The sequence below is a fragment of the Terrapene carolina genome, unplaced genomic scaffold (assembly GCF_002925995.2).
Source record: "Terrapene carolina triunguis isolate 2854851 unplaced genomic scaffold, T_m_triunguis-2.0 Scaffold666, whole genome shotgun sequence".
Classification (NCBI taxonomy): Eukaryota; Metazoa; Chordata; order Testudines; family Emydidae; genus Terrapene; species Terrapene triunguis.
The window spans coordinates 18,252-30,773 of record NW_020665017.1 but is presented as its reverse complement, the minus strand read 5'-3'; the positions used below and the strand labels follow the sequence as shown (position 1 = coordinate 30,773).

General features: G+C 45.3%; 2 protein-coding genes across 2 annotated transcripts in view; one reads left to right on the top strand and one right to left on the bottom strand.

The window, feature by feature from the left end:
* LOC112117614 (translational activator of cytochrome c oxidase 1) overlaps positions 1-4,595 on the bottom strand; it is a 16,067-nt gene extending 11,472 nt beyond the window's left edge. Inside the window, exons 1-2 of the mRNA XM_029913482.1 lie at positions 4,484-4,595; positions 1,176-1,367 (exon numbers count right to left, since the gene is read on the bottom strand). Coding sequence (XP_029769342.1) covers positions 1,176-1,367; positions 4,484-4,595 — 304 coding nt within the window. The remainder of the gene's footprint in view (positions 1-1,175; positions 1,368-4,483) is intronic.
* The window catches only part of LOC112117612 (zinc finger protein 271-like), a 50,758-nt gene that overhangs the window by 37,392 nt on the left and 844 nt on the right, over positions 1-12,522 (top strand). The window contains exon 5 of the mRNA XM_029913483.1: positions 12,061-12,522. Coding sequence (XP_029769343.1) covers positions 12,061-12,522 — 462 coding nt within the window. The remainder of the gene's footprint in view (positions 1-12,060) is intronic.

The window sequence follows — 12,522 nt, the reverse complement described above, 5'->3', positions numbered from 1 at the left end:
GAGGACGTCGCTCTGTATTTCACCCGGGAGGAGTGGGAGCTCTTATCCCAGCGAGAGAAGCATCTGTATCGGGACCAGATGCTGAGGAATTATTGGGCCCTCGTTTCCCTGGGTAAGGACCAATTGCGCTTCATTTTAACAGCTGTGAAATGTCTGGGTTCCTTCCATACCTCAGCTGCCATGTGCAGCTCTGGGCTGAGCGGTGGCTTCCTGCTGGAGCAGAACTCAGGGCTACAGAGCCTGGGGCTAATCTCAGTGTAACTTGTTTATTTTGCATTACCTACCTCCGTCCTGGCACAGAGGTGGTAGCAAACAGTTACATGAGTAACAACTGTGCCTCAAGAACTGACTCTAGTTAGACAAATAAGGCAGGGAAATGCTGCTGCTGCAACAGCTCCCCACCTCCCCCAAAAGAATGAACATAGTACATTTAACAACTGTACAGTTGAACAATGCTTGCACCCTATGTGCAAGAACTGGTAGCTCTGAATGGTGCCACCTGCCATGACACGTTGTGGCCGATGCCTTAATGACATACTGCAAACTGTTTTCAACAGCTATAAGATGGCAAAGGAGCAAAGTTCCCTTCTTCCAAAATCTTCCCCCATGGTAAATTTTTGGGGGGACAGTTGGGTAAGTGAATGACCAGAGAGAAGGTGGTTGAGGACTTTCTACTCACCCTGTTTCTTAATCTGAGAGTAATGGGGGTTCAATGGTGTTTCAACTCGTTAAAGAAAATCGGTGTCACACAGTTGTCTTATGGAACGTAGTGCCACAAGGTAACATAGAGGCCAAGATATTAGCAGAATGGGATATTTCTATGGAACATCCATTCTAGAGTTCCCCTGGTAAGGATTTAAAACTCAGCCCCCACTGAAAATTGAGACGGGTCATAGACGTTGCTGCTTCAGAGTATGAACTGAACTTGCCTGGTGGGACACCAGAAGAAATCTAAGGAAGGTTTATTTCATTATTCTCCTGCTTGGGATCTCCTGCACTTTCCTCTGAAGCAGCGACCGAGATCAGTGTCCCGTCGTGCCAGGTGCTGCAAAGACACACCCTGACCGAGGTCGGGGCCCTGTTGTGCTGGGCTGCACCAACATATAATTGAGCCCCTGCAGCCAAAACTTTAGTAATAAAACTTTCCCCCCAAACAGGCTATTCAGGTTCCAAACCGGACTTAATCCACCGGATCGAGGTAGGGGAGGCTGAGCTCTGGATCAGGGATGCCGAGAACTCCAGGGAAAGCTCCGGGCCTGAGAGCCCCTCCTCAGGTGAGTCATAATAATCTGATCCCTTCTGATTTACACACCTGCTAGTGAAGGGCTCCTTGATGTAGAAGACAAAGGCAGAGCGAGATCCACTGGCTGGGAGCAGAAGGGAGACTAATTGAGGCTGGGAATTAGAGGCCAGTGTTTATCTTGGTAGGAATGAACCACTGGGAGAGCTCCCCTCAGGACAAAATGGATTCTCCATCACTAGGAGTGTTAGACCCTCAGTAGAGGTCTCCCTATGGGTTTGGGGAGCAGGCAGGTACGGACAAAGTGTTGGTGTATAATACTCTAAATGGTCTTTATTGATTACAAAACAAACCTTACTCGGTCCACATTCATACCCCAAACATACTATCCTAGAGTCCAAAGGTCAGAATGGGCCCGATGGCCAGTTGAGATTCCTTCCGATCATAAGATGCGGGGAGCCAGCGAAAACCACATCTATACCCACATGGAGCTCTGGATCAGTAAACAACTCCAATTTGCAGAAGTCATAGGCGAACATTTATAGTCCATTCTGTCACGTCCTCGGTTCTTTCCCTTTGTTTACTAGGCCTTCTACCCACACAATTCCAAAGAGACAATCCTGGGCGAGCTGCCATGATCCAAGGCGTGCCATTTCCTCCAATTCTTATACAATTTTATATCAGTCCAGCTGGTGTTGTTTCCTTTTCTGTTCATTTTCCGTATTTTTCTCTGAACAAAACAAGATTGTTTTTGCACAGATAGTTCTAATAGTCCTTGACCGTATGTTCTTGCTTCGGTTGCTAAGTTGCAACGCACGTATTCATGTCAAGCACGCGTCATTCATACCAGGCCTCAATGACACATCCATGTAATAAGTTATAGATTAATCACAATGTGTGTGTGTGTGTGTGTGTGTGTGTATATATATATATATAATATGTATCCCGACATTCCCCCCTCTTGATACATGATTAATGCCATTAATTATTGTATCACTTTATAATTTCGCAAGCAATTCAATTTTATATATCACTTGCTCCAAAACTTCTTGTCGCTTTCTTATTCGGCAGTATAAACATAGCATAATAAAGGTTAACAAAATAATTAATGCAAATAATATCACAATAGGATGTAGCATTAAATTTAGAAGAGCTGTGACACTGGGAGACCATCCTTTGAAAATATCATACCAATGAGAAATTGCCAATTCTTCTCCTTCTTTCCCCAATTTTAATATTTGACCATTGTGGATCAAAATGTTTATTTTTCCCAGCTGAGCAGACTTAGATATATCTTTTGCATATTGCCTGATTTTTTTTTCGCTTTCATCAGTAAATTTTTCCCATTGTTCCCAATGTATCCCCAAATCAAAGGACCAGTCCATATCTTTTGGTTCCCAAACAATTTCCTTTTTTAAAAATAGAGGACCTCGGTAAATAATTCTATTAATAATGACCTCTGTTACATTACATTCACATGACTCAATTGGGCCTTTTTCTGTCATACTTCCCCAAAATACATGTTTTTCAGTGGCTACCACACAAATACACCCGTTAACTAAATCAAACACTCTTGTGCCATGAGAGGCTAAATATTGCATGGTACATTGTCTGCTTGAATGGTTCAAATGACATCCCTCTAGGGACCAAGTTAGTTGTGGGCACACCCACTTACTTCATCCCCACTCTTCACAATGTTTCATCAATTCTACTAATTTATAATCCCTTTCTTCTTGAATCAAGTGTGTCCCACTTATTTCTATTTTCTATAACTCTTCATTAATAATTTTTGGCAACACCCAGGCCATTGCTGCTTTTTTATTTATTTATTTTTTTTGCTTCCCTGTGTTGTGTAACAGCATTCTGCCTTTCCACTCCACCCTCAGAGTGGCTTTGTCCCAATTAAACTCTATATATTTCTTTCATCTTGCAATTTGTTGATTCCATATATGAGGATCTTTGAACCATTCAAAAGGCCATGGTCCATTACTTAACAGATTAACCATTCTCTCTATGTATTGTATCCCATAGGTTTGCATCTGTACACATCGTATTAGTTTTATTGTCAATCTCAGACACACCAAATAGATTTACATTTAGAGATGTTTTAAAGGGTTGGGCTTGTTTCAGTTGGAGTTCCACACTTCTTATTCCTTGTTCCGATAATGCACCAAAATTTTGTCACGTGTCTGTATCCCAAAATCTTACCCACAGCTGACATTTTCCCTTGCAACATCTCAATATCAAATCTTTTGGCCTTAGATATTCCCCTGTCATATTTTTGCCATCTTCCCACCATATTTCACATTTTACCTCAAAAGCGTTTTTCTTTACATCTGGTTTTGTTTGGTCCTGTTTTTCCCATTCTATCCCACGAATAGTCTAATGTATTTTTCCCTTTTATCCATACCTCCATCCTAGAGGTGCTCCCATATGTATATCCAAGTACCCCTAAATTTCCCCAAATATTCAAAAAGCTTAAAAGCCAAAAACCATATTTTCACCCTTATTGAGGATCCTCATAATTCAAAATTGAAGTCATGGCCATTATTCTATAGGAATAATATCCAATCCTTCTGGCCGTATTATTCTAAATACTTACACTAACCTCTTCTATCTTCTCTCGAGCTCCGGTATTATTTTTTTTCGTCCTAAAATATAACGCACACAACACAATTCTTCTATTAAGCACAAAATGCAAAGCAAGCATAAACAATAAACCAATTATAAAAATTGTAGCACCGTAGCCACGCTCCAAATCCAAGGTCCGTACAGGATAATCTCCGGTGCAATTGGGCATTCCTTTCCCTCTGTAAAATAAACTAAAAGAAAAAGAAAGGAACATTATTTAATCTTTAGGCCATAAATTTAATTGTGATGTGTGGACCCACTTTCCCTTTTCCCCCTTGTTAATCTGCACTACAGTAGGTGAAATTTTATCCATGATGGAAAATGGTCCAACCCATCTAGACTCCAGGAAATGATTTTTCTATGTTAATTTCAAATACGTTACTCTATCTCCGATTTTCCATAATCTATCGTCCTGAGCCACACGAGAATCCACATAGTCTCTTGCTTTTTCAGTGGTGTCAGTCAGTTTAAATTCCATTTTCTTAAGTTCTATTGGTAACACCCTTACCCATTGAGTAACTGATATCTCCTCTTCTTCTTCTGGGTACAATAAAGGGCTCCACAATCTCATAGGCCTTCCAAAGAGAATTTGATAAGCCTGGTAGCCAGTACCCAACAGATCACTACTTCGGATGGCCGCCAACACCATTGGCAATTTATCGTCCCAATCTTTGCCAGTGTCTTGCACTACTTTGCATAGAGCTTGTTTAATAGTTTGATTCATCCTTTCTACTGTCCTGACGATTGAGGATGATAGGGGATATGTAGTTGTTGCTTTATTCCTAAAGCTTTTAATAAAACTTTTAATTACTCCTCCTACAAAATGTGGCCCATTATCAGAATAAATTACTTTTGGAGTTCATAGAATCATAGAAGATTAGGGTTGGAAGAGACCTCAGGAGGTTATCTAGTCCAATCCCTTGCTCAAAGCAGGACCAACACCAACTAAATCATCCCAGCCAGGGCTTTGTCAAGCCGGGCCTTAAAAACCTCTACGGATGGAGATTCTACCACCTCCCTAGGTAACCCATTCCAGTGCTTCACCACCCTCGTAGTGAATAGTGTTTTCTAATATCCAACGTAGACCTCCCCCACATAATTTTTCATATCTACTAAACATTACTTCCCACAACTTTTTGGCAGTGGTCTCTGCAGTATGATTTCTGGTGTGAATCGCCTCCACCCATCCAGAAAAGGAATCTACTATCACTAATAAATACTGATTCCCCCTTTGGATCTTAAGCAATTTATCAATATAATCAACCTGTATTCTACTCCATGGCCCCACAATTCTTTAGTGCAACAAGGGTCTCGTATTCAGTGGTGCACACCTTATGCAGTTTTTAACAACATTTTCTACGTCCTTTCGCACCTGAGGCCATATTCCAATTTATTTTACCTTAAAGAGAGTATTCTCTATTCCTTGATGCACCATAGAGCGACACAGGTTAATAATCTCTTCTCTTTGAAGTTTGTCAGGTACCAACTTTACCTCTCCTGTTTTTTTTTTTTTTTATTCACCGCACAGCCCCCTTGTATCTTCCCGTTTCCCCATCTTTCCTCAGGTTTAACCTCCTGTTTTATGGCTGGAGCTCTAGTAACTACCAGAACTCCCAGAGGTTCCTTTGCTGCTAATTTTTTAATTTTTTTTCATTCCCGTCTCGCTTTTGATGACCTTTAATATGTCTTACTCTTAATTTTCCTGCGTGTTTTTTCAACCAATCATAGAGATATTTCCAATCCTCCTTTTGGACCAAATTTTTCTCCTCAGCTGTTTCCCAAGGATTCTTTTTCCAAATCCCAATCCAGTATCACAGTCCTTGTCCCACAAAGTCTGAATCTATATAGACATGACAGCCAGCAACGTTATTTTTCTGTTTAAGCAGATCACTAAGAGCTCTGACCTCTGCTCCCTGAGCTGAAGTCATACTCATAGAACCAGAAATAGTTTCCCCATCAATTTGTACAGCCACATATCCCGTATATTTCTTAGAGTTTTCACAGTATGAACTACCATCTGTAAACCAAAACTCTTTTTCTCCGAGGCTTAACACTTCATCTACCGGGGGGGTGTCTTCAACTAACTTCGGTCTGGAAGTGGGCATTCATGCTCCTCTCCTTCCGTCCGGAGGGCATAGGGTAACATCATTGCTTGTTTGTTATTCTCATAAGTAACATCTCTGCTAGTTAACATCAAGGTCCATTGGGCCATCCTGTCATTCGATACTCCTTTCCCCTGCAGTTTCCCTAATAAAATATACTTCAGGGGAGAGTGAGGTGTTTGTATTATAACGGGCTGTGCCAGTAGTCAAAGCAAAAGCTTCACTGGCCCACACAGCAGCTAAACATGCTCTTTCACAGATCCCAAACTGCTGCTTCGTAGGAGTTAATCTTCTAGACTCGTATGCTACCGGTATTAACTTCCTGTCAATTTCCTACATTAGTACTCATGCTAGACTTTGTTGGGTTGCTGCCAACTTAATCACAAACAGCTTGTTTATCTCTGGGAATTTCAATGCTGGAGCTTGCATCTAAGCTTGTTTTAAATGACAAAGCTTTTTCTTGTTCAGGCCCCCACTCCCATTCTCCTTTCTTTTTTAGTAAACGCCACAAGGGTACAATTATAATGGCAAAATTCCAGCTGTTTCCTTAAACAGTTAAACCCTCCTAACATCACGTCAACGTATGAGAATCCTCTGGCCTTGGTAAATTCATTGATGATTTCACCTTTTGTTGATCTACCTGAATTCCTTGTTCCCCGAGGGTCACCCCCAAATAATTCACTCTCCTCTGCACTAGTTGGGCTTTCTCTTTATTAGCCTTGAAACCAGTTTCCTGGATGAGTCTCAACACTTTTTTAGTCCACTCAGCCACCTCCTCCTTAATGTCCCCCCCACACTAATATGTCATCTACATATGAGGTGACATTCTCATGATCCTCTTTGGATAATTGATCCAGTATTTGCACCACATGTTGGGGCGCAATAGCCGGACCGCAATGTAGGCCCTGGGGAATTCTTTTAAACAAGTACTGTTGTCCCTTAAAAGTCAACGCAAAGCAGGCCCAAGAATCGGGATGCAATGGGATGGCGAAAAAACAGTTTGCCAAATCTATGACCGAGAACCATTTAGGGGCCCCCTGTATTCTTGCCATCACTTGAAGTAGATCTGCTCCTATTGGTGCTATGGGGGGGCAGCTTTATTAATTTGTCTAAAATCCACTGTCAATCTCCAGTCTCCTGAGGCTTTTAATATGGGCCAAATTGGGCTATTGTATGCGGCATTCCCCTTTTCAATCACTCCCTGTTGTTCTAATGATTCAATTATTTTCTCGATTCCTGCCTCTGCTTGCACAGGAGATTTATATTGTCTCTGCGGTGGCACTTTGTCCCCCACAATTTTAACACATGCTTCAATTTGATCACATTCGGCTTTATTCTTAATCCATACACTGGGAAACTCCTTTACCCACATCCTGTTGATCCAATATAATCTCCTCCACTGCTTCTGCAGCACATATTCTTGGAATGTACCCTGGTGTCAGGACGCTTTCTGTCCAGTCAGGCACACGCCACAGAACTGCATTAGTTAAATCCAAAACCAACCAATTCCTCTTCAAAAAAGGAGTCCCCAATATTACTGGCTTAGCCGCCTGATCTATCTGAAGCATTTGTTCTTTACAACAAACATCCCCCACTCTCTCTCGGTGTAGCTATTTCTACTGAATGATACATTTTTCCTGTCACTCCTTCCCCAATAAAGGAGGCTGCTGTAATAATCTCTGACACATATTGAGTCAAATCACAACTTCTATTTACACTATTTACACCAGTCCCACTATCCAATAGGGATCTTTGGGCCCATTATCTCCCACAGTGACAGTTGTCCTTGGCCTCCCATTTGAATCCCATCTTCATCTAGTTACCATCTCCCACTCCTGGGGACCCATTTCCTGTGGGAGCTACTTGTCATCAGGGCCTCCCTATAGAGCGGGTTTCCCTGAACCCTCAGCTTGCACAGCTGCAACTCTTTTCTGCTCCTTAGACATTTCCTCTTCCATCCTTTGCATTGCTTTGATCAATTCATCAGTGCGTCTCCCATTCCACTTATCTATATCTACTCCCCTCGATCTCAAATACCTCCAGGCGATATTCCGAGTCACATCTACTCCTTTCTGGGTCTCAAATTAATAATTTCATCCCTACCACTTGATGGTCTAATTTATCTTTGTCTGCCTTAATCTTTTCCCAATCCACCCTTCTCTTTTCCAATTCCCTATTTTGTTTCCCCATTTGTTCTAACTGAGTTTGCATGATCTGTGCCTGCCTCACTTCCCACTCCAAATTTTCCTGGCAAGTTTTAGAATTCTCTTGCAATATTTGTAACTCCGCAAGATTGCCCCTTACATGCAATTGCCTTTTTAATAGCTTGCCACAATAGCCACGCTACGGCCGTTTGCTTTTTACTGGCATTAGGCTTGTACAGCTGTACATATTTCTCAAACATATTTTCTAAGGCGGAGTCGGCAACCTTTCAGAAGTGGTGTGCCGAGTCTTCATTTATTAACTCTAATTTAAGGTTTCGCGTGCCGGTAATACGTTTTAACGTTTTTAGAAGGTCTCTTTCTATAAGTCTATATTATATAACTAAACTATTGTATGTAAAGTAAACAAGGTTTTCAAAATGTTTAAGAAGCGTAATTTAAAATTAAATTAAAATGCTGATCTTACGCCACCAGCCTGCTCAGCTCGCTGCCAGCCTGGGGTTCTGTTCACCTAGGCCGGCAGAGGGCTGATCAGGGCCTGCGGCCAGGACCCCAGACCTGGGGAGGGGGGGGTGTTTCAGGGGTCAGGGCAGAGGGCTGGGGGAGGGGGTTCAGGGCAGAAGGCTGGGGTGTGTGTGGCGGGGGTTCAGAGATCAGGGCAGAGGGCTGGGGGCTGTGGGGGGTGCAGGGCAGAGGGCTGGGTGTGTGTTGGGGTGGGGAGGTGTGGGGGTGCAGGGCAGAAGGCTGAGTGTGGGGGGGGGTTCAGGGCAGAAGGATGGGGCTGTGGGGGTGCAGGGCAGAAGGCTGGGTGTGTGTTGGGGTGGGGGGGTGCAGGGCAGAAGGCTGGGGTGCTCGGCTCGTAGGGGTGCTCCCAGCTCCCTGCCCTGGGCGGCTCAAGGCAGGGGGCTGGAAGGGATATGCCCTGTTCCACCCCCTTTCCCCAGGCTCTGTCCCTACCTCTCTCTGCGTCCTCTACAGAGCTGTGTGCACGCTGCCGCTTTTTCCCCTCCCCCTCTCTAGGGCCATCAGCTGATTGGCCAAGGACGGAGAGGAGGCGTGGCAGGAAAGCACCACGCAGGGGGAAGAAGAGGGAGAGGGGGGAAGCTTGGCTGCCACAGAACCAAGCTTCTGCCTCCTGCCCCCGCAGGGGAGAGCGGTGGGCGGGGGGGTTGAGTGGGGCTGGGGGCCGGGACTGCGGCAGGGAGCTGTGTGCCACTCAAAATCGGCTCCTGCCGTAGGTTGCCGACCCCTGTTCTAAGGTATCTGTCTTTACACTGGGCTCCACTGCACCCTCCATCCAAGGGCACGTCTCAAATGCAATAATCTCCTTCTCTAACAGAGAAGGGGCTTTAACTTTAGTCCACTGGGATGCCTCCTCCATCCCTTTATTTTTCTTCTTAAACAGTGTTTTGAACCTTGTTACAATAACACCTCAATGTATCTCCCCACGCGCTTTCACTCACTCACACTTATTGTAATGAGTTCTCCACGTGGGATCTCCCCACACGTTTTTTTTCTTCACAAATTCCACAAATAAGGAGTCACCCTTATTCAATTTAAATAAGGACTCCCCCAAAACTGTAAGACCCCATCTCGAAATCCAGCACTCCTTAATATCTCTCCTTAGACAGCTTCGACCTTCCTGGGTCTGACCTCAGAGCATTCAGCATCCTCTTCCACACCGTGCTCTTCCCACAGCGAGTCTGCCCGGGCGGGGCTCCTGTGGAAGCCAGAGGGCCCTGCACCCCAACTCCGGAGTCAGACGTGACTCTCAGCCAACCAGAAAAACAGAAGGTTTATTAGTCAACAGGAACACAGCGTAGGACAGAACTTGTTAGCACAGAAATCAGTGACTTTCAGCCAAGTCCATCTTGGGTGGTCCTGGGCCAGAAGTCCTGGACTCCTCCTATTCCAGTCCCCCCAAGCAGACTCCCAGCAACTGGACCTCCGACACCCCCCTGTTGCTGCTGCTCCTTGTCCTTGTCTCCAGAGTGTCACCTGGTCATCACCTGGTTGCATCCCCCTCCTGGGTCTCAGGTTACAAAGGGCACCGGTTATAGCATACATGCAGACAGCTGGAACAGCCTCACCTGCCCCAGAGTTCTCAGCCAAAGTCACATACCCCTATTCCCACTACTGAGATATTGGTGCAGCACAGAGGGAAACTGAGGCACACATTCATGCAAAACAGTAAAACTCACATAGGCTCAACAGTAAGACTCACATACAACATAACAAGGGCAAATCCCCACTTCGTTACAAGCCTATAACATTGTGTGTGTGTGTGTGTGTATATATCTCCCAACAATAGTAGCTTTGCCTAGCCTATATTTCTCTAGTTTATTTATGAGAAGGTCATGTAAGACCGTATCAAAAGCTTTACTAAAGTCAACATATGTGACATCTACTGCTTCTCCCCTATCCACAAGGCTTGTTTCCTGTCAAAGGAGGATATTAGGTTGATTTGACATAATTTGTTATTGGCAAATCCATGCTGACTGTTAGTTATTACTTTATTTCCTTCTAGGTGGTCACAAATAGAATGTTTCATTACTTGGTCCATTATCTTTCCAGGCACTGAAGTTAAGCTATCTAGTCTATAATTCCCTGAGTTGTCCTTATTCCCCTGTCTATAGCTAGGTACTATATTTACCCAGTCCTTGGGTGTCTCTACCATCCTCCACAAGTTCTCAGAGATAATCACTAATGGCTCAGAGATCTCTTCAGCCAGATCCTTATGTATTCTAGGATGTATTTCATCAGGCCCTGCCGACTTGAAGACATCTAACTTGTCTAAGTAATTCATAACTATTTATTTTCCTATTTTAGGCTTAGATCCTACCCCATTGACACTGATGTTCACTATGTTAGTCGACCGATCACTGCTACCTTTTTGGTGAAAACTGTAAATAAACCCCTCTGATTGAAATAAAAACAAAATCACTTTGAAAACAAAACCAGGACCCTGTTGTGCCAAGCGCTGCCTGTATCCTGGGCAGGCTACAATTTAAGCATAAAACGAGACCCATGGGAGCAGGCGCCAGGTGCTGCACAAACAACATTGGATAGAACCACCCTGAGTCTAGCTGCAGATTTGTCACGGCATTTTGTATCCGAAATTACAGAGCAGTTATATAAGTTTAGTAAACGTCACAGGTCCTTAAATTTACTGTGGTGACTCCATGATTTTTAATAAAACCTGCCCTCCTCTTCGCCCTGCCCAAGGGGCACTAGCCACCCAAAGAAGCACCTTCCCCCTAGCGCTGCAACCCTAACCCCATTCTGGTGCAGAGGGGTTGGGGTGGGCTACAGTGGACCTGGGTGGCAATGCCATTCACTGAAGTTTGTCCCACCTCCCCCACCATCATGACCGTGGGCGGGGGCAAATCAGAGTGGCACTGGAACCTCACAGGCCAGGTCTCAATGCCCAGAGCAAGGCGTTGGGTCCAGCCCTGGGGGAGAGGAGCTGCCATTGCAGGGTGAGGCACCCATCCAAAAAACAATCACGAAGAAATGGGGAAATCGCTCCATCCGTGACATTTTTCCATCTTTGTTGAAGGTGTAGTTTTAACCATGAGCTAACACCGGGATTGCCTCTACTCTCTCCAGCAGGGCAGGAGATCCCGGGAGGAAAGAGGACACAGGCTGAATGTGGGGAAAGCGCGGCAGGAACGCAGGATCCCACGGCCCACAGAGGGATCCATGCACAGGACGCAGTCCATCCCCGGGGTAAACTCAGCCAGAGACCGGATCTGGCTACACAACAGAGACTCCCCATGGGCCAGTGTCCCCAACACTGCATTAACTGCGACAAGAGGTTCAGCAACCCCTCCGCGCTGAACCAGCACCAGCGCACACATGCCAGGGAGCAGCCATACCGTTGCTCTGACTGCGACAAGGGCTTTGCAGAGAGCTCAAAGCTGAGAATACATCAGCGCACGCACACCGGGGAGCGGCCGTACCGTTGCTCCGACTGCGACAAGGGTTTTGCACAGATTGCATATCTGAGAATACACCAGCGCACGCACACCGGAGAGCGGCCGCGCTGCTGCCCCCACTGTGGCAAGAGATTTGCGCACAGCTCAAGCCTGAGAACACACCAGCGCACTCACACCAGGGAGCGGCCATACCACTGCACTGACTGCGGCAAGGACTTTGCAGAGATTGCACACCTGAGAATACACCAGCGCACGCACAACGGGGAGCGGCCGTACCGCTGTGCTGACTGTGACAAAAGCTTTGCACAGATCGCACACCTGAGAAGACACCAACGCACGCACACTGGGGAGCTCCCACACCACTGCGCTGAGTGTGGCAAGGATTTTGCACAGATTGCATATCTGAGAATACACCAGCGCACGCACACCGGGGAGCGGCCATACCGCTG